This window comes from Pantherophis guttatus, chromosome 3 (assembly GCF_059756535.1).
Source record: "Pantherophis guttatus breed Tessera chromosome 3, ASM5975653v1, whole genome shotgun sequence".
Lineage (NCBI taxonomy): Eukaryota > Metazoa > Chordata > Lepidosauria > Squamata > Colubridae > Pantherophis > Pantherophis guttatus.
The window spans coordinates 189,824,719-189,847,738 of NC_142065.1; the positions used below are offsets into that span (position 1 = coordinate 189,824,719).

The 23,020-nt window shown below is 37.0% G+C and overlaps 1 protein-coding gene across 2 annotated transcripts in view; it reads left to right on the forward strand.

Annotated features, from left to right (window-relative positions):
- Positions 1-23,020, forward strand: part of VPS13B (vacuolar protein sorting 13 homolog B) — a 328,745-nt gene that overhangs the window by 205,657 nt on the left and 100,068 nt on the right. For both annotated transcript variants that reach the window (XM_034422515.2, XM_034422516.2), the window contains exons 35-36: positions 842-979; positions 8,152-8,559. In XM_034422515.2, coding sequence (XP_034278406.2) covers positions 842-979; positions 8,152-8,559 — 546 coding nt within the window. The remainder of the gene's footprint in view (positions 1-841; positions 980-8,151; positions 8,560-23,020) is intronic.

Here is a 23,020-nt window from a genome sequence, read left to right on the forward strand (position 1 = left end):
ACCATGTGGCTTTCTGATCTCTTTAGTTTCTTTTATTTTGGGGCAGATGTCATTTTTAAAGACATCTGAAGAAAATCTAAATGCATTACTAGAAGAAATAAAATTTAGATCATAGACCTTATTAGATGCACAATTACTAGAGATATTTCAGATATGATAAGCTTATTTGTCCATTCCTGATGGCTTTTACATTTGGTGATGATAATATTTGGCAATCAATACTTTTTACTAATGTGTAATTAACATAATTACACACCTTTAAAGCGCTCCATGGCTTAGGGCTGGGGTATTTACGAGACCACCTTCTGCCACTAATAGCCTCCCACCGGCCAGTACGCTTGCACAGAGTGGGCCTCCTCTGGGTGCCATCCGCCAGACAATGTCGGCTGGCGACCCCAGGGGGAGAGCCTTCTCTGTGGCGGTGCCCACCCTCTGGAACAACCTCCCCCCAGAGATACGTACAATAACAGACCTCCGGATTTTTCATCGGGCCCTGAAAACCTATTTATTTCAACTAGCTGGGCTGGCTTGAGTTAAATTTTAAATTGATTTTAAATCGGATTGTTTTAATTTACGGCCAAAATATTTAATTATTTTAAACTGTTTTTTAAATTTTGTATGTTCTGTTTTTTACTTTGGCTGTTCACCGCCCTGAGTCCTATTTGGAGAAGGGCGGTATAGAAATGGAAACAAATAAAAATAAATAAATAAATAAATAATACAGAATTTATATGTGCCCTGAATTAGATACAGTATTATGTACAGAATAAAGTTTGTCTTATTTTAATACTGTTAGTGATTTAATCAGCTATGTCATAAATGGTCTTCTTATCATTTGTAGATCCTGGAAAAACTCTCCCAGAGACACTTGACTACTGTAAGACCTGGTTACAGACAGTAGCAGGGGAAATAGATGCTAAAAGTGGTATTCCACCTCCTCTCATAACATTGAAGATTAAAGACTTCCTCAATGGCCCAGGTAAGAATGACCAACAATTGTCAATTGATATTCTAAACTTAATATATTAATTATGTTTCTTGGAGCAACAGGCACAGATCATAAGTGTGGAGATTCTTTTCTCCATTGTTATCATTAAAAAAATTAATGTACATTAACTCAACTTCCAAACTTGAGTTAACAATTGGTATTCACTGAATGAAGACTTCTTCCATTTATTTACAAGCTGTAGTTGCTTAAGGATGGTAATTGGGACAGGAATTCCCATTGTTACACAATGTGGTCATAAAGCACAGCATCACGTGATGCGTCACTTACGGCAAGGGCAATCATTGCCATCTTTAATTAAAATTTCCAGATCCTTATGATCTGATGATCAGCAAGAATCTGATGTGATTACAACTATGTGCTATGGCAAGTATGTATGGGCTGGGGAGGGAATGCTGCAGAGCTATATGATTACATAAAGCTGGAGAGGGATTTATGCAGTTGGGGATAAAGGTTGCGGTACTCATGTGTGCATGTGGACTATGGAGATGTTGCTGTAATACCACATGAGGGTTGTGGAGAGGTTGCTGCAGCACTGCATGAGTGCATGCAGCATGCAGATAGGTTGCTGTGATGCTGTGTGAGTGCATATGGGCTGCAAAGGGGGTGCTGCAATGTGAATGTGACACAGAATACGAGGTCCCTTGGGAGAAAAAGTTACAACATTCCCCATAGACTTCCCCACTAACTTTGCTTATGGGAAGCCTGCAGAGAAGATTTGGTAATGGTGATAATGTGAACATAAGTTGCTGCAACTTTCATAAGTGTGAGGCAGTTACCAAGTGCCCAGATCTCAACTGTATGATTGCAAGAGTGGTATACTGACCAGAAAGTGATAAGTACCACTCATACAGCATTGTCATAACTTTGAATAGTTGCTGAATGAGTGGTTGTTAACCAAGAACTATCTGTACTCCACCTGTATTCTGCCCAAATTCAGAAACTTTAGGTAGCTCGTATATTTTATAACATTCCTTCTTTCAATTATGATACCTTGTTGTTTATACAGAGAATAGTGTACTGTAATGATATCAGTTATTTCATTTCTTGATACATTTCTTGACAAAAACACAGTATCATATGAAAATCTCTGTAGATGGGAAGGCCAGATTATATGTCTTAAATGGGGCATAATTACTTCAATATTTGAGAATGCTTCTAATTCACTGGTTCTCAACCTTCCTAATGCCGCGACCCTTTAATACAGTTCCTCATGTTGTGGTGACCCCCAATCATAAAATTATTCCTAAAACCATTGAAAATATGTGTTTTCCAATGGTCTTAGGTGACTCCTATGAAAGGGTCGTTCGACCCCCAAAGGGGTCCCGACCCACAGGTTGAGAACCACTGTTCTAATTGCTCAAATTGAAGACTTTAAACATGAATAAGCACTAGCCATAATAGAGACCATGTACTCCACAGTCAACAATAAGTGAACTAAGCAAATAGAAATTTTGCATTGCCTGCTTGAAGTTATACTAAATGGTGCGCACACATATTGTATGTTCTCTCAAGCGTTCAACAGTGTCTGCATGAAGAGAAGAGGGGCAAATGATAAAAACACCATTGTACCCATGCAAGGCAAGATTGTTGCTTGGAGTGGAATTTACAGAACAATGCTACTTTCATCATTTTGATGTGGTGGTAGATCCATTAGATGTGTGACAGTTGTTTCATTGATGGTTCCCCATATATAATGATTGCGTATTGTTTGACTTGCCAGACACAATTCTTCAATTCTGTCCTAGACACCCTGGCTCTATAGCCAAACTCCTGGATTATTTGAACATGTAACCCTTAATCCATATTCGGCATGCTATTTGTTGAGTAATCCCTTCTCTGTGGAAAGAAGGCATTGCTATTTGAGACTGGCAGTTTATTTCAGGGTTAGGCCAGGTGTAAGAGAATGCCTTGTATAGGAAAATGAAGAAAACTTCTGTCATCAGTCAAACTGCAGTACTTTTTCAATATGCCAAGAGTTATTTTTTTAGAATATGAATCAATTAGTTAATTTATCTTAAAATTTCTGAATATTTTATGTAACACTGGTGAATCATTTGCAATTAGATATGAATTTCAAATAAATTCAAATGGTCATTTAATTTTGGTGAACCATCACTAACACTTTTGTATTATTTCTTTTTAAGTATACAACTACCCTGTTTCCCCCAAAATAAGACATCCACTGATAATAAACCCAATCGGGCTTTTGAGTGCGTGGCAATAAGACCAAGCGCTTATTTCAGGGCTCAAAAAAATATAAGACAGGGTCTTATTTTCAGGGAAACATGGTAGAATAAGGGAATATTAAAATTTTCAACACACTTTATCACAGTTTTTGAAATAATATATTACAAAAACTGTCAGTGATTCATAAAATTTAACATCTAATCACAAGTCCAAAAAATCTTCAAGCTGTTCATGTTATTTTCTTGGAAAGTTCTCCATATATTAAATGATGAAGCTTCTTGAAAATTTACTATCTAAAGTGATTTGCTGTAGACCTTTAGCCAGTTCAAATTGAGAAATATATTAAGAATGAGAAATAAAAGGTTGCTGAATGAGCTCTGCATTTCTAGGGTTTCCCTTCTCTCCCTTCTGTTGTTTGCATTTTGTGATGAATAACATACATACATCCAGCCATCCATAAAAAAGCACTTTGTACAGATTCTGTCCTCTTTACTCCAAAGGAAACAATTGTACCCATTAGCAAGGTCAGTGGTTTGGAGAAAACTGGAAAGGAGCAGCTACCAGAAATCCCAATACAATAATATCTCCAGCAGGTGATAGATTAGTTGGAACAAATTGGAACCATTGCACTTGGACAATCCTGGTTTCTTTCAAGCTGTTTTAAAATGTCGTCATTTTAATATACAATCTCAGCCCTGCAGAACAGTCCACAGCAGGTTAATTTGAATCATATGATGTGTCATTGCCCTCAGTTGACATGAGCTCCGTTCCATGTGTGAAGCCATAATAAATCCATTCCCAACTGAGACAAATTCCCTGTGAGAAGGTGAACTAATCCAGGCCTCACACTGGCATGCTAGCCTTCTGTAATTGAAAGCAGGATCACCTGTTTCCATCACAGTCAGTCTATGGACGAAAAAGTAGCATGAGATCAGATAGTTACTCTTTTGAAAAATCATATTTCTCAGAGAGTTCAATTATAGGCTGTCTAATATGACATCATATATAAATGTAGGAATGTGCTCATTTGATCCCAGTTTAACAGTTTTGTTAACCATGGTGTTGCTTAACTTTGAAATGAGTTTTTTTTATATATAATTTAATGAGAGATGATATATGAGAAGGGAACTGACCGGAGTACATACTTTTCTGATTAATTTAGGGTTATTTGCAAAAGCATTTCAGTACTTGGGTAAGGTTATTTTTTCATTACTTTTTTTTACAAATATCTTTTTGAGATAGTGATACTGTATAGTTATAAAGCTGAATTCTTTTGTTAGAGGAAGTGAATTATGCCAAAAACCAAATATTCTCTCAAATAAATATGGTTTAATTGGTTGCAAAAGTCAGTTCTAGGAAAAGCTGCAAGTGGGAATGTCTGTGGAGATTCTCAATCATCCAGGTCATAGTGGTTCTAAAGGTGCTTTTCCAAAAGGCAACTGGACTTTCTTTCTTGTTTTTTTCGTTGAAAACCTTTCACTTCTCACCCAAGAAGCTTCTTCAGTTCTGACTTCTTCAGTCAAAACTGAAGAAGCTTCTTGAATGAGAAGTGAAACATTTTCAAGGAAAACCCCCCAAGAAAGTCCAGTTGCTTTTTGGAAAAGCATCTTTGGGACTTCAAATGGGAATGTTTTTTTCATCAGTCTAAGGTATTTATAATACATAATATTGTTTTTGCCTTTCATATTCTTCTCCTATTCAGTCCTATCCATCTGTAATTATTTTTACTTATATTAGAAAAAATGTTGCTGAATTGTGGATTTTAAAAGATGCTCAGCTCCATCTCCACTCCACAGAATCAGAACATTTTCATTCATATCTATTACATCCATCCTTCTTCTGTTGGTTTCGTGGACATGGCATCTGTTTTCTTTTACTTTCATTCCAATAGCTCATTCTTGCTTTTTACCATTTAGTCTTCTTACATTCAAATCATATATATTTCATATGCCATAGCTTATGTCAGATAGCCCATAGATATGGCACTTGCCTATCATGGTTTAGTCAGTTGAAGCTTTTATATATCACTGCTTAGTAAAACAGGAAAATGGGGAGGCTGGGTTACTAGGTCACTATCTCATGTAGCAATCCCTATTAATGATAAGGATTCATAAACATTTGGATACTATACACTCAATCAAAGTCTAGTTTTACTCCAGGAATATGTGTATCTCATCAGTTAGAAAGTGCATGTAGTATACTGACATATGCAGGATGAAACCAATTTTTTAGAAAGCCCAAAACAAAGTGGTTCTTTGGAAATAAGCTGTCTTGCCAACTCCCAAAACACCTTGACATTCTTCCCTTTATAAAAGCACTTCCAGAAGAAGGAAGAGATTTAGCAAGGTCTTCAGCCTTAGCATTTGGACCAAGAAGAAAAGAAGAAATTAGCAAAAGTTTTCCTATTGCAAAGATCTAAAAATGTCATTAAGGAACATGCCTATCAGACAGCATCAGCTGAAGAAGCAAAATTTCTGCTGAAAAAAATCTTATTTGGAAGTAAGTTCTGTTGCCATCAATTACACTTCTAAGTGTATGTACTCCAGATGATAACAAAAAATGTGAGATTTTAAAGTTAATAGTTAAACTAGAACAATGCAATTCAACAAGGAAATTGAACACATTAAGATCTTACCAGACTTTCAGACTTTTCTTGATAATGCTTAGAAACCATTTGGTGTGTTGATGAGAAGACCCACATAATAAGAATGCTTGGAATATTTTTGATGCAGGCTAAATATCAGCTTACTAGAGGGAAGTTATGGTAATATTAACAGATATATAACAGGCTAATAGGCACAAGACTTTGGAGTATCCATTAACCATATGTTTTGCTAATTAAAGAAAATAACAATTAATCTTACTTTCCCAAGTAAATTCAGAGTTCTATTCGTTTTCTGATCCTTTGTGGTGAGAGATTTCAATTAGCTAAAAGGGGGAAAGAAAAAAATGGTTTTAAACACAATTCTTAAGGATGTATTTTGTTGGAGAAAATGAAAAACGGCTATACATTAAATCACTAGAGATAGTTGGAAATACCTTACAAAAAGCCTAGGAAAAGATGCAGCTGCTTTAATGGTTAATGGTTTAATGAGCTGCTTCTTATCTATTTCCATGGATTTCAGTGAACTTTTACAAAGGACTTGCACAGCCCTAATATTGAAGAAATATAAACGAATAAAGAAAGTAAATCGGAGAGAGAATGAAAATAGAATTTTGTAAATTGTGTCATTGGAGAGGGTACATATTAATATGTCAAAATGAATATAGGATCAATTTGTGCATTTGCCTCTAATCAAACTGTCAGACAAGGATTACAGAGGGAGTGAGATCCAAGAGAATATTATGTTCGTTTGTTTACTGTACTTATATCCTGCGATAATCCAAGATTCTCAGTGGCTTACATATTTAATATAAAAAATAAAATTTCTACAGTATGTTTAATGCAATAAAACTAATAAAACAACAGCCATAAATCCCCAGTCCAAAAGACTCTATACATCATAAAAATAAAATAAAATGGAATGGAATGGAATGAAAAATGCTGCAGTGCACGAACATCAATGCCGTCCAAAGTAATTTTCTTTTTACCATCTTCATGAAAACCAAAAAGGAGGAGAGATCTAGGCTGATTCTGGGAGACTCTTCCAGAGCCCTGGCATCACCAGGCCCTGGATTATGACAGGATATAAATACAGTAAAGAAACAAACAAACATGATATTCTGTTCATGGTTAGTCATTTAGAACTGTGTTAATTTACTTCCATTAAATGTTCCGCCCTTTCTTTGTCCACAAATACCAGAGGGTCTTACTCCTTCTGCAGTCCTTCTCTGACAATTTGATTAGAGGTAAATGACTTGTAGCTTTGCTCCCCTCACCTTTTAGAAATGTAGGTCAAATAAGAGGTTTTTCTCAGTCTGATGCATTGTTGGAGTTCCTTGTGCTTCTTGGATTGAATTTATAATGCTAAATTTTTCATTACATATTTTGACATCTTCATAAACAGGATTTGAGTCAATATGCTTATTAATCCCTATTTGGTCAGAGTACAATGTTTCTAAGAATTGCATTTTTCAGTTTGGCTTTTTCTAAAGTTTGTCATTGTTTTCCCGTTGAAATTCTGCTGAAGATTATCCATATGCAAGGAGATTTAGTAAAGTTGTGTTGTGTCTTCTGACAGCTTGTTCATGGATATGTTCTGCCTGTTTGTTCTACAGAGTGGTGTTCATGATGATATTAATACTTTATTGCATTTTTGTTTGTAAATTAGACCTGTATTATCTTCCTTTGGTACTGGCTTTTGGGGTTCCTTAGTATATTTTGCTGGTTTGTGTTCCATGTTTATTTCCAAATTAAAACTTTTATTAGTTTATCAAAGTATAAAATACAAAGAAAAAAAAACATGCCTCTGATGTAATAATGCAGAGGTCTCCAACCTGATAACTTTAAGACTTGTGGATGTCAACTCCCAGAATTCCCCAGCCAGCATGGTGACTTGCCTATAATAATGGATTTTTTTTTTTTGAAGGCTTCAGTGTTAGTGATATCGGTGGGTTGAAGTGCACTTTTTGATGACATTATACAAATATTGCTTGCATTGAAATATACTTTGAATTTATATCTGTTTTCTGTAATTCCATGTGTTGCAATGTGTTATGGCTCATAGGGTCTTCATGAAGCTGAATATGGGTCTTCATCCAGCTCTTCTTTGTGTGTGTTGTTGGGTTGTGCTTTTTAATAATTCATAATTATGCATTAGTACAAAAAGTATTTACTCTTAAATGTCTAATTACAGTGCTCTAAAGTACAGACCTCAGTTATAAATTACCTAACAAATTGTAAATTAGCATTCATTTTACCACCATAGCTGTTTGAGATTAGATTATTTTTACAAGCAAAAAGCTGTATTAAAATTTTCTTTCTTTCTCTCTTTCTTTCTTTCTCTTTCCCACAGCCAACATAAATGTGGATATATCAAAGCCTCTGAAAGCCAATATCAGTTTTGCCAAGCTAGATCAAATAAAACAATTTCTGAAAAAGCTAAGGCAAAAGAATGGTTATGAGACCCAGGAGGAAAATGTTTCAGCAACTGATAGTGTTCCAAACAAGGATGACACATATACATCCCAGTGTTGCAAAAATAAGATTTCCAACTCTGAAGATCATAGTTATGGAGGGGAAAAAGCTTCACCACAAGAAAATCTATGGATGAGCATTTCCTGTTGTCAGCAATTTTCTATCCATACTACTCAGATTATGGTTTCTGTGGAAACTTGCCCAAATCCCTATAAACCTCGCCTGTTGGTATCTTTATCCAACCTCAGTGGAAATTTAAATGTCAAAGTCAACTGTAAGAATAAAGGTAAGAATATTGAAGTTATTTTTGTTCATGATAATGGAATCCTGACAACAGTACAGGTAGGCCTCGATTTACAACCACAAATGGGATTAGAATTTCCATCACTTTGTAAAGTGATCATTAAGTGAGTTGTGCCTGATTTTACAATCTTTTTTGCCATGGTCATTAAATGAATCATTACAGTCATTAGGAAAATATGGCTTTCCTTATTGACTTTTTTTGTTGGAAGCCCCCTGGAAAGGTTGCAAATGGGATGACATGACCCTTGGATACTTCCATAAATACGAGCCATAAACTGTCATAAATACGAATCAGTTGCCAAGCATCCAAATGTTGATCACATGACAACAGGGATGCTGCAACAGTTATGTAAGGATAGGTTACCATTGTAAATTGGAATAGTCATTAAATGAATGCTCGTAAGTTGAAGACTGTCTGTACTTATATATAATTAACCTTAAATATACCATATTGTTATAACATGACTAATAAACCTAAAGAATGAATACATAGCTTTACTTTGGGACCACTTCATTCAGGTTTTTACTCAAGATATGGAAGTAACCAAACTGAACTTTTTAAAACCTTGGTGTCCTCCAGATGTATGACAATAGAAGTCCCTACATCTGGAGGGCACCAAGCTTGGGACATGCCCCCAAGTTTTAGCAGTAAACATATTGACCAAGGAATACTGGAAATTGAAAACTGTATATCAAGAGAGACTCCTGATTGGAAAAAATATTACTGAAACTGAGAAGGAGACAGGACCCTATTTATTTTGAACAAATATATTTTTCTTGATGTGTTTTGAGATGTATCTATCAAATAAAATACTCACTGGTTTTTGAAAGCTCATGTGACTCTACTCAAGGCTGTCGTACTTCTCAAGCAAGTAGAATATGCTTGACTCACTTTTCCTTTAGATAAGTCTTCATGAGCTAATCTGCAAATATCTTTGGAGTTTCAGAAACAGATACAAGTTATATTGATAAAAAAACATACTCATTTCCCCAAAGCATGTGAGGAATAATATTTTTGTCTTGGTTGTGGCTATGGCTTCTATTATGTTCTATTGTTCATTTGGTAATCTCATAGCCGCCCTGAGTCTTCGGAGAGGGGCGGCATACAAATTGAATTAATAAATCACTTTTGGGTCCTATTTCTTCTGGACATGGTGGGTTGCACTTTTGCAAGCACTATATGACAGTGTTATATTTTTCTGTTGGTTTGAGTTCAAAAATTAGTATTGAAAATTATTGTTTGGCATCACAGCTATTAGCTACGGTGCCCCCCCCCCAAACAAAATTTGCCTGTGTAATAGTGAAAAAATGTGTGGATGGGTCCAGAGCTTTAGAGCAAGGAACCTTCAATAGACACATGACACTAAGATCTACAGCACTTTAGAAAACTATCTCAGTATGTGATATTGAGCCTTCAAATTGAAAGCTTCCACTTTCATTGGTGGAAAAAAAAAACCCTATGGTTTCCCTTGATGCTTCCAAATTTGGAAACTATTATATTGTGTTATTTTAAACAAACTAACCAGTTCAAACCATGTAAAAGTGGTTGCAGATGCAAATTTGTTTGAATGAACTATCATTAGAATAAACACGTTTTCCAAGTTTATGAATGTTTGGAAACTCGTTTATTCATACCCTAAAGTAAGAGCCTTATTATTTCCTTCCACCTTCCCAGGCAGATCTGAAAGGAAATATGCCAGATGAGCTAATACTACTGTATTATTGTAAGAACTAAATTATTGTAAGAAACTTGCAAGTCTGTTAGTACAATCCTCCCTTCATTTGATTTACAGCCTGAGAAGTTAGGGAAGATCCTTTCTGAGTCTCTTTCTCTACCCATTATGCAGCTGTAGGCTACATACTCTCGTATCTGATCATTCCTTAGGCAGCATCCTTTCTCCCTACTTCCCCCCATCTCCCAAGGTCTGTCACACTTAACCATTACGCTTCCCTCACAAGTAGAAGAGAGAAAAACTGGAGGAAGCAGGGAAACGTATTCCTGAGATTCAGTCTCACAATGTTACCCATGGCTTAGTGTTATGCTTTGATTTATGTCCACGTTGTGTTTAATTTAATGAATAGCAGATAAGAGCCAATAAATTCATAAATGATTTGGGATCAGGTTATCTAAAAAGCCCACTGCAACCTTATAAGTTCAGCTACACTTCTACATTTCAACATTTAAGGCGGGTTTTTTGTTCAAGGAAAAAGAACAAAACAAATAGCTGTGTATCAGGGATTTGGCCTATTCTGTAGTAACCCCCGTTTTAAAACTCCTCATTCCAAGAAATTTAAATTGCTCAATCTTTGCTCATTGTTTTTAAAAATATTGAAAATGCATTAGCCTGGTGAATTTTTTTAATTTATTGATTAGCCCTTGGGCCATATCAAAGTGCAGAGTTCCACTTATGATTGGTTTAGTGTATTATTATTTAAGTAATATTTCATTATGCAAATATATGTTAGTTTTTATGATTTTTGTATTAAATGTGATTTAAAATTTTCCTTATATATATCTTTTTAAGCTATATTTTTATTTGTGAGTTGGCCCTGTAAAAGGAAATGAGTAAAAACCTCTACCTTTGCATGACATTAAGAAGAAAAGGATATGCATCATTTTTTTAAAAAAAAAATGAAAACTGTATTCTTGAGAATACTTTTTGATCAAGTATACAACAATTTATTTAAATGAAATGTATGAATGTGAAAAGTATTTGTTACAAAGAAAAAAAGAGTTTCTAAGAAGAATGCAAAAGGCAAAGGCAAATTAATCTCACACTTTTGCTTCCTTAGTTTTGTCATTTGGAAACATGCAGGTGCATAGAGGCAGATAGACCAAAGTTTGGGAAGCGAAAGCAATAGTAAAAGGAATACGTTAATAAAGTATAACTCATATGCATTAAATTTAGGCAGGAAATTTTATTTTTAATTTTTTAAAAAATAACTTCTTTTAAACATCCTGGTAAATCAGTAGTACAGTTTCATTTCATTTCATTTCATTTCATTTCATTTCAATTCATTTAATAGATCATTGCTTATTCTAAAGGAGGCTATTTTATTTCTAAGCCCAAACTAAGTATAGTTTGGTTGAAGATAAATTGCAGTAACTTCATTTCAAATGAAAATATAAGCTCAAATCTATGTAAGAGCCAATCTCTTTTTATATTCAACAATTTTATGGCAGTGTTTTTGAGCTGAATAAAGCTGATTTTGGCATATGAAACTAATATGTAAATACTTCACAGTGTTTCAGGTTTTTACAATCACATAACCATGGTGACCAGCTGCACCAGCTGCATTTTACGAATTATTTGCTGAAGCAAATGGCATACAATGACAAAAAAAAAAATCGTCCTCTCAGATGTACTGTTAAAACAGACAAAATAGCTTTGCTTGCCTTTTATACAAAATGGCCATCTGTTATACAGATGTTATAATAACCAATGACTTCAGATTCAATAATTGTAGAAAATTTTCATTAAAACCTCAACAATTTGCACTTGTTTACTTGAATCTGCATAATTCTCCCATGAGACAATACAACACACTTGGGGCTTTTTTTTAGTTCTCACTAGCAGTGGCTTTGATCCTTTTTGATGTGCTGACTTTAATAAACATAGTCAAAAAGCGCTGTTCAGAAACATCATGGAAAAAAAAAACTACAAAGGAGCAATTATAGCAGCAGAAACTACTCTAATCCCTTACTTACGCAAGCTATTTTTAGTGAATGGCTTTTTTTTTCCCTTACAAATTTTATGTGACAGTATTTTATAAACAGTGTAAACGGCCTCTTTTCCAGATGAGTCTTTGTGTAAGAGATGGAAGTTGGTTTGTAATGTAAGAGGAATCCTCTTGTGCTGAGAACCATTTTTTAAAAGCTTCGATTGGGAATGTGTGAAAAGCATGTTTTCTCCCTCATGGAAGCAAAACAAAAGCTTATGGCCGTGCCTAATGATTTTAAAGCAGGTTTCATTAACTGATAACCTGATAGTAAATTATGTTTTCCAGATATTATTCATCAGGAGTTTGTTACTTGTACGGCCTCTTTTCTATTGAGCAATCTGTTTGTTACATGCTTTATGGGATCTTGTTGGCTTCTATGCATAGAAATACATGCAGAATATCACTGAAAGCAAACAAGGCTTCATATGAATTGGTAAACAGAGATATGTTCTCTTTGTGAAAACGCACACCATAGTGATCCAGTGTGGCAAGCTAATATAGTATATCTTAATGCAAGACTGAACCTATCCTTATTATCTGCTCTTTGGCATATGAATTGAAACCAAAGTTGACTTTGAATGCTGAAAAAAACCACCAATTCTACCTAGAATTATTGCTTTAACAGTAATCAAAATTATTAGAGTGATGCATTTGTTAGTTTTTGTGGATTGGTGGGTAACTGACTGTTCTCAGGGATATTCAGGACTCCAAATTACAAATAATGTTACCTTGGTATTCCCATAAATTCCTAGGCTGCTTCATGCTAAAACCAGCTGAAGTCTCCTAATGGCTTTCAAGGGCATCTCTGTATTAGAGTGATTCCAATAATGTAGATACAAGGTGAGAGAGTCCAAGTACTATAAACAAAGGACTGCTGTTTTAGAAATGGCCTCAATTAACACACAAGACATAATTGTGCAAAGGCTGTCCTGGGCACAGTTTCAACTTTCTATTCAAGCAGGAACTGTGAGTTCAGGAAGACACTCAAATTGTGGGCCAGCTTTATCCAGAACTGAGGATGAAATATCTCTGGAATTAGTCAGCTACTCCATCTTGCTAGGATTTGGCTACTCCATCTTGCTAGGATTTGGCTTAAGCCTCTTCTTCTGCATCCAACCCTAATAGCCTCCAGGTGTTAGGTCAGGACCTACATTACAATTCCTTCTCAGCCTGTGGCAAAGACATGCAGTTGAGTATCATCCACAGATTGATGATACCTCACCCTATGTGATGGATTACCTTTCCCAAAGGCTTCAAGTAGATCCTAAACAGAGAAAAGGACCAGCCGTGTGATGCTCCACAACAGAGGACATGACCTCTCTCCTAACCAAATTGGATGAATCACTCAGGAAAGAGGAGAATCGTTGAAAAACATTGTTCAAACCACCAGCTTTTGCAACCAATCCAAAAATGATTCCATGGTCGATAGTACTGAATGCAGCTAAGAGATCCAATGGGAGCAGGAGATTTCTTCTCCTCTTATTTTGATCTTGCCAGAGTTTATCAGCAAAAGCAACAGCAACCATTTCTGCACTATACTCAGCTGACAGCACAGATAACATTGGACACTTCCTCAGGATCCTCGGGCTCAAATTAATCCCAGATCATCTCAACAAGAATTTAGCCAAGTAGCATTCAACTTTGAGAAAAATGTGAGAAACTCTATCCTTCAGATGCTGAGTGAATTCTTTGCAATGATCCAGCAGCCCTTTTTCCAGCCCCGATTTCCCCATAAGGGAATATGTAACTCTAAATAATGCTGCTGTGTGGCTATCTGCATATGCAATAAAAGTAGGATAATCACACTTCACTGCTCTTACTAGCACAGTATAATTACATTTGTTCTTCTTCATTGCACGCCAGTATTGCCTCAGGCATCTCTTCTGTAGCTTCATCTCTTAGAGCTCCTCAGTAAACCAAGAAGTTCTGTTGGCTCAGCAGTTCAGGACTGGGTGTTTAGGAGCAACCCTGTCAAGCACCGCTGCTAACCTCTCATTCCAGTGGTGAACAAAGCACACAACAGAACTGCCTGCCTTAGGAAACTCCCCAGGCATTCTTGGAAACATTTAGGTTCTATTTCTCCTCTTCCAGGCCAAACACTCTCACACATTGTTAAGAGGTCTTGTTCTAAAGTTTAAATAATACAGACAGTGGCAGGCAGAATGTGTGTACAATAGGGAGAAAGGTGTAAGCTTGTTGGCATGATTTCCAAAGCAGTATGTGAGATCATTATAAGGTCACAGTCCAAGATCCAGGAGACCAGTGTTGGTTTGTCAGCCATACAATTCCAAGAAGCAGAGATTTCTTAGACAGTAGGTTTAGGATGCAGAGTACTGGCAGGCTGAGAGGTTGTTCCCAGTAGAGAATAGCTGGGCAGTTTACAGGGAGTTTGCACTGAGCTCAGTCAGTGATGGAAACCATACGAGGAGCCATTTCTGTTTTGCTATGGACGCAGCTCTGGGTGGAGGTCCTGGATGCAGCCACTGGCCAACTCCTACTGTCTCCTGTTATGTCAGCCTTAGATGCTTCTTGAGGCTAACATTATCTGGGGCACTATGAGCAGCTTCCTTCATCTCAGGTTTTTTTTTAAATCTGAGCTGGCCATCAGAGATTGGCAACAAGATCACTCAAATAGATCCTTCTCCCTCAGATGTTTGTGTCACCAGTTAACAGCATAGAAATTAGAAATGATTTTAGTATGATATCTCCTCGGTCCTTCTCATCTATTTCTAGAGGGAAAAACCCAGATCTAACATATATATTATGCTGGTCAAACCCATGATCACTCAGGATAATCTCATGGTATAGAAAATCACGAAGATGGTGTTGAGGAAAATAGGCAAAAAGTGTTATATAAGCAAAGACGGCTGAAACATTGCTTAAGTCCCAGGAAATGAAACAGTATTTGGAAAAGACTCAAGCTTCTCCCTGATTCCCTACATGATGACCAAGCAGTTTCTTCTTCTTCAAGAAATAAATTGTGGTAAATTCAAGCTGCCCAAGCAGTGATAAAAGTATGTAACACGGAGGCCAGAGAATAGTAAAACAACCACTTGTCCTTCAAGACCAACCTCTAATGTGAACTTTACATGCTGTAGAACAATGTTTTGGTCACTTGCAGAATCTCCTAGATGTCAATCACCAAACCTGCTCCCCTACTTTGAGTTTTGCTGATGCAACACTTGAAAGCCAATTGGGTTTTGAGAGAGGAACTTCCCCCTGCTCATTCAACTAGGTATCATTGATATAGGTCTACCCTATAATCCATGATCAAATCATGGATAAAGAAATATTTATTATGTGCAAAATTATATTCCATGGGATGAGTTAGTATTCAGGGCCCCAACACATGATTCCTGAGATGAACATTGTGGAAATATTAAAGTGGGGATTGGCTTGAGCTTTCAAGTCCCTCTTCTGAGAGGGCAGACCACATCTAGCTTTGCATTTTCCATTATACTAACCTGTTGATGCTCCCTCCTCATTATCGTTCCTTTCCACTCTCCCACCAGATGATTTAAGGGACAATTAACTCACCTACCCACCTCTCTTGTCCCGGCTTCCTTTCCACCACACTTTTTGCCTTTACTCCATATCTACTCTTTCATTTCACCACTTTCACTGTAATTACCCATATCCCACCAATCATCTTGCACTCCCTTTAACCCATGCTTCACTTCTTTCCCCAAGATATAATTTAATCTGATTAGGATTGGGTAGATCAAGGTTCTGCTCAGGAATAGGCTCCTCAGAATTCTTACTACTGATAGACACTCCACCAGAGGATGGCCCATACCAATAGTTGTCTCCCCACAGTCCTCTGTCACCTTTTCTCTCACCCAAAGGATGATCTACATTAATTATTCATTCTTCGCAATCCAGGCTCCAGCATCAGAACCAATCCACACTATCTACGATTCAGTCTGGTAGATAATTGCACTTCACCTAATTTACTATATTAAAACAAACTTCTTGTATTTTATATTTTCCACCTCTAACGATGGTTGCTTGCCTATTGACTATTATGACAAAGGACTTCTTGCTTGCTCTTTTTTCCTGCAATTCCTCTATCCTCATAGACTTGTCCAGTCACTGATGCTTTCTTCCCTGGCTTCAGATCCTGGGAGTCCAAGGTTCTTTCATGTAATTTGCAGCCTCTGTTGGTTTCCAATCTCTGTTGGTTATCTCCTGATACATCATTCTAAGTTTGCTCCCAGGATTCACAGCCATTACAGTTCTCCAGCTCTCTCAAACTCTTTCCTTGGTTTGATTTCCACCCCCATTTATCCTTTCTCTTCCTTCTTCCTCTCCTTTCAATCCAGTGCAGCACTCTCCATCACTCCTTATCCTTATTCCTAATCCTCACTTACACCTAAAGACTCCAACCCAAAAAGAAAACAGCTACTTGCTTATCCATCCATCTCCCCTTTAATATAACGTGAATATTATGAGATTCCAACTTACAATATAGAGATTTTTTTTTCTTATACAGTGTATTCTATTCTCTCTTCTATATGAATATGACTTTAATCCAGCAGAATCAGATTTGATTAAAAGGAATGGGAAGAGACATTCTACATAACTTACTAGTATGGGTATGTACAAAAGAAAAAAAAAGGATTTTGTTTTGCATTAAGCACAAAATGAACAAACAGAACAAAACTCCAAATACTTCAAATCTTCCATGATCTGTAGAGACAAAATTGAAAACATTTTGAGTACTCTGCTGTAGGAACAATAGAAACTCATACAAGCTCCTGTTTTTTCACTCAAGTCACAAAAATAAGTGGGATGGTGATCCATGCTTACCGAAAGCCAAACTAGGAGATAATATTTCAAAATTCCTGTAGCAAATATTGAGAGCAATCATTTAAATGTTTCATCCATTCTCAGTACACAAACAACCTGAGAGGCCTATTATACAATATACTGTGCGGTTTACTTTAACGTAGCCAATGAATTATTTCTGCAGTATAAAAATGTACTTTTCACCTCTTAACTTGAGGGTTTTCTTTCTTCTAGTGCCCAAACCTAATGCACATTTCTATATTTAGCAATCTTTCAGCAGGGCTTAACAAACAATACATGCAACATGATCTTTACTTTTAGTACGCAAATACTTTTAGTATTTAAAAGCTTAATATAAATATATACAAGCACATACATTGAAATTCAGTCAATAAATAAGGAATATAGTCCTCACATTTTATAATTTACAATTTAAGATGTAAACATTTAAGATTTTAATGTAATGCATGCAAAGTTTACAAAATAAATAATACTGTACACACAAATCATAGTCAAACAATACCAATTTCCTTATTTTTTAAAAAAACCCAGCTGTAATGGTATCTGCTTGGCACATAAGAAGATATAATCTAACTTCTTTTTTTCACATATATGGGATTGCCTATTTAGAAATGCCTCTTAATTTAGGAGTAATACCCTGCCCTACCCAGCTGTAGTACCATCTGGTTCTGAATATGTGTTTTAGTGACTATGATTCTCCTTCATCCTTTTACTCCCTTCTCCTTTTCTTAAGATGGCCAATAGCAGAGAGATGCAACTGGACTTTACAAATTTTCTGGTACATTGGAGGAAAAAATTAAAAATGACTCCATCATAATTTATAAAGCAACAAACTAATCATAGCTCAAGCTTCTTGGAACATTTGGAAAAAAACCACTATTCCAAAATGGCTCTATTTAATGTTTATGCTTATTCTAAATCCGGATGTACTCATTTGTGTGTTTTTTTCCAGATATAAAATTATCAAAACTGGCAGAAATGTCAGTGATTGAATGCTGTTTAACAGCCTTTTCAGTTATACATTCCACAGTGATAATGTAGCATGTAGTATGTGATCCTTTGAATAGGTGATGGGGTGATTTCCCTGTTAATTACAGTCTGTTCCCAAATGTAAGGTTGCATGATGCAGTGTTTTCAACCACAGGCAAAACATCCTTTTATTGAGCAGGAAGATGTGAAGGGTGTTAGCATGAATAGAGAGGAACCCTATATGGTCAGGAAGCTTGACAAAGTAGTATTTCTTCAAGACAGTTCTGACTTCCTTCCATCTGTTCAGGTCTTGCCACTCAGTCCAGCAGAATCCAGAGCAAGAGGGGCAGGCAGGGGTGAGATTCAGCCAATTCGGATCAGTTCGGGCGAACCAGTTATTAGATTTTGCACAGTTCAAAGAACTGGCAAAATCAACCACCGGTTAGCCCCACCCCGCCCACCCCACCCTATATATTATCTTCCCCTCTCCATGTGGCCAGCTAACCTCTGTGCTTCGCCTCCGTGCCTCACCCGCTCTGCTCACCAAAGGTAAGCATGCCACCTGCTCACCTTTTGCCTCGGGTCGGGGCCCAGGCACGTGCCTCCGCCCACTCGCCCTTCACCTCCGCCGGGTCGGGGAATGTGCCATTCCCCGGCTCTGGCCTTGCCCCGGAGCCTTCGTCCTTTCCCTTGGCTGGATCAGGGAACGCACCTGTTGTGACCTAGGCCCAAGTAGTTATTGCCAGACACAATCAGTCCTAAACAAACATATTTTATTAGAACAGCTGAGAATTACTTCATTCTCAGCTTAGTCCAAATTAAATAGTCCTTCAGCCTTATCATAAATCTTTGTCTTCTTTGGCACCCTGTCAAAGGCTTTTTTTGGCAAAACCCCATTTTGCCAAGTTCAGAAGCAAGAGATGCTGACAAGAAACAAATGTAGCAACGTTGTTTTCCTACAAAGATCCCAAGAGTCATTGCTGCTCTTTTAAGCCTTATGGGAGGGGCCAATCATTTCCTGGCCTTACTCCCGAGTCCTTTTTGCTTTAGCTGCTCTTGCCTTCTGGCAGCTCTTCACATGCGTGCACTAGGAACAGGCTCCTCCTGTTCCTCTGCCTCTCTGCTATCCACCTCTGGAGGCTCCGGAGTCTGCGCATCGCTCTCAGATGGCCCTGGCCCCATCTCTGCCTCCAATACAGAGCCCTCATCTGGGTCTTCCCTTGACTTCAGGACTGGCCCATTGTCCTCCCCAGCCTCCTCACTGTCCAACTCTGCTGCCAGCTCTGCAGGCTGCTGGGGGACCACAACAGCACTATTCCCTGGCTCCGGCCTTGCCCCGGGCCTCCACCTGCATGCCGCCGACCTCCTCTGGCCTCAAACTATGCCCCCCCCAGGCTGAAGCAATTTATTCGGCCTGCGACCTGCTGCACTAGGCCAAAGGGCTGTGGGTGGTGGTGCAGGAGGGCCGAAGCAGTTTGGGAATGCAACAGATGGTTGTTCTTACCTGTAAGAAGTTCCATCCGGAAAGCGCTGCAGGGGAGATCTTGCAGCCACCCTGGAGAGCAGAGATGGAGGGGATCAGGCCCTGAAAGGTTGCTTAGTCGAGCCTCACTGCGTGGCAGAAGCCACACATGCGCGGAAGCCGTGAGTACATGCATGCACAAACACTCACGTTTTTGGTGAACCGGTTGCTAAATGGGTTAAATCCCACCACTGGGGGCAGGTCTTGGTAGATCTGAATAATGTCTGATCCTCTGACTAAAACTTTTGTATAATCAGTTCTACTATAATTGCTGACTTTACCTTTTAAATGAAAAAGCAAGGAACCATATTTAAGTTCCACAACCCCAAGTATTCCAAGAATAACCAAGTATTTCTCTACTATAATGTCCCTGTCAGTTAATCAGTTCAGCATTGATCAATTCAGCATTGCCTAAATTGTGAAATTTTGCTAGAGTCAGTTTTTAGTTGTATAGTGCATCTGAAATAATTCTTGGAGCCAATATATTCTAAAGAATTCCCAGATTCATGCTGGCTAGCAGAAGGACAAGATCATATCTGTTGTATTTTACAACTTAGTAAAATCAATAGGCTGGATTTGTTGTTGCTGCTGTTTCTCAAAAGAACAAATAAAATCTACTACTAGCATCATCATTGCCTCCCCAGAGTAATCAGTCTTCTCTAATTTTTAAGTGGTCACAGAGTTTATTACAAGCACAGTTTGCGATTCACTGAAGTAATCTAGGACAGTAGTTAGAATAGTAGAAGAAAATGAATTAAGACATTTATAGTTATTTTCAATAAAGTTGGGTTTTGTTTTTTACATAAAGTAACTTAGTAATCATATTTTATATTGGTTACTTTTGCAATTTGTCCAGTAACTCTGATTGTGGTATCTCACAGTTAAAACAGAACGGAATAGAAGGCGAAAGATAAATTACAGAGGGAAGAATAGAAATCATTTTTTCAAGTCTTGAACTGAGGAATGAAACACACTGAACTATAGAGCTGTAATCAGTATATTCCATTGTTCTCTCTCGTGTATTTCGAAATTATTTCTTTTTCTTACATTGAAATTAATTGGCTAAAAGAAACCATCTACAAATAAAAATTGGAAGTTGTAAAAGCTTCAAAATACAATGCATTGTATTCTCTCAAATACAAAGGGTTTTACAGAAACCAATACAATTTATATTTTCCCCCCAAAATTCATGCAACTAATTGGAAGAGTCTGCCAAAATGTTGTCATGTCTTTTGATGCTTAAAAATACTTATTTTAGGAAAAATATAACATAAATTTAATTCTAACTACTTAAAATAATAAGATAGAGTAACAATCTTCTTAGAAGTACCAAAAGACTTTTAGAAAAAATCATAATCATAAACTCTTCCCAGTGCTTAAACAATGGGAAATTAATTCCTTGTCAGTAAAAGCTAGAGAAGAAGCAAAACGTTTTCATGGCCACTGAGGGTTGAAATGGAAGTTCAGCTGGTAGACATCTATACAAATCATTAACGAATCATAATGAATATTGGGTGTGGGCATCAGGGTCCTGTCACTTTTGATGCTGTGTCCCAAGTAGCTTAAACACAACACTCAAGGAAAGGTGGCGACCTCATCAGCTCTGTAACATCTGGGATTTTATTTGTCATTTTGGCATACTCTGCAAGCGCAAAAGAAAGAGTAAAAGAGGATTATCCTGACAATGAAATGAGTTACTGAATCTTGTGATAATGAAAAGCAGAACAATCCTAATTCCTTTCTATAGTCCCTAAGGTAGAGCTGCTTTTATAGTTCTGCAGACCTAAATGTAGGAGGGAGGAACAGATGGCCTAAAATCCATGAAATAAAATACTACCTAATCCCAGGACCGAGTATCACTATTAATCCTGGTCAGATGCTCTAATGTTATTTTATAATAGAATTCATAGTTGCTACTGTTAAACTAGCTTCTTCCATCACCTCCCCGCTAATACAATTAATAATAGCATGTTGGTTTTGAGAAAGACCCCAAATATAAAACTCCATTATAATCAAAATTCCATTTGCCAGTTAATTTAGGGAAGTGTGAGCAAAGATTATATTCAGATGGAATGACCTACCCAATGCAATTTATACAGTAATAATGGAATATACTCTGTGATTATTGCACATTAAACGTGGTAGAATGTTTAAAATGTTGGGTTCACACAATAACTAAAAGTTCTGAATTGCTTCTTTACTTTGTTTTGGGGTACTGATAAACTATTTTTACCGGTATAGGTACAGGGTTAAATATTCTTCTAAGTATTCTAAGCATAAAGCTGCAATTAATTGAAAAGACAATATATATTTAAAATTAGGTTAGATATATTTGCTTTGAATGAAGATACAAAACTATAAATCAAAAACTATCAGATCACTGACCACCATCTGATTTCCAGATTATTTAACATTCAGCACTGACCATGATGTACCTGCTCCTTTCCTAAATGGAGATGAGCTCATTTCATAAAGATAACCATCTCTGACTTTGCTTCTGATTCATCGCTTGTCTGAACTCCATTTGAACCTTGTTAGACAGAAAACAAGCAGGGCTCCTGGCCTAGGCTATAAAATATAATTAAGCCCTTTTGAAAAGATACGTAAAAGAGCTTTCCCCCCCCCCACCGCCCCCCAAATAGATCCACTACCTCCAGCACAGCCAATAAAATTAAATGAAGCACTGCCTGCAGTGGATTAAAGTAATATAAGTCCCTGAATGTTTAGTGTTTGATGTAACTCAAACAAAATATATGTTCAGGCTGCCAAAGCTGCTGTAATGCAGGAGGAACATACATTTAATCAAGGATTTGATATGTTCAAGGTCATTAATATCTGTTTATCACTGATAACACATCTTGTATTTTTACAGTGCCCATATGAGGCCATATACAGTATAATGCTAAAAAAGTCTCAGTGAAGATTGGTTAATTGACAGTGTTGAAGTATGGTACTCTAGTGATCGGTTCATTCTCCTCAAACTCGGTTTCACACAAATGAGAAATCCAGTAGTCTATTGTGTTTGATCACTACTAATTTTTTCATATAACCTGATTGTTTTGCTGCTGGTGGTGTTACAGTCTGGTCATTTCATTGCACAGTCTTTTATTAACAAAAATGCCATCCTTCAAGATCCGTTCTTTCATCTTTTAATATCTTATTAAGTAGATCTTTGTGACCTTCTTCTGTGACAATGCTGATTACTTTCAATTGTGCAGTTTGCAATCAAAGAAAATTAGCAGCAGGATTCTTTCATTAGCCTTGCTGTTTTGACACTGATTCTTCTTTCATTCCCCCTCAACCTTCAGAATTGCCAGTAGAAGCAGGAGATGAGAAAATTGGCTGATAATCCTAATTACCAGATGGATAATAACAATCCAATAAAAATCCAGGAGGAAGGTCACCATAAAATGTACTTTGT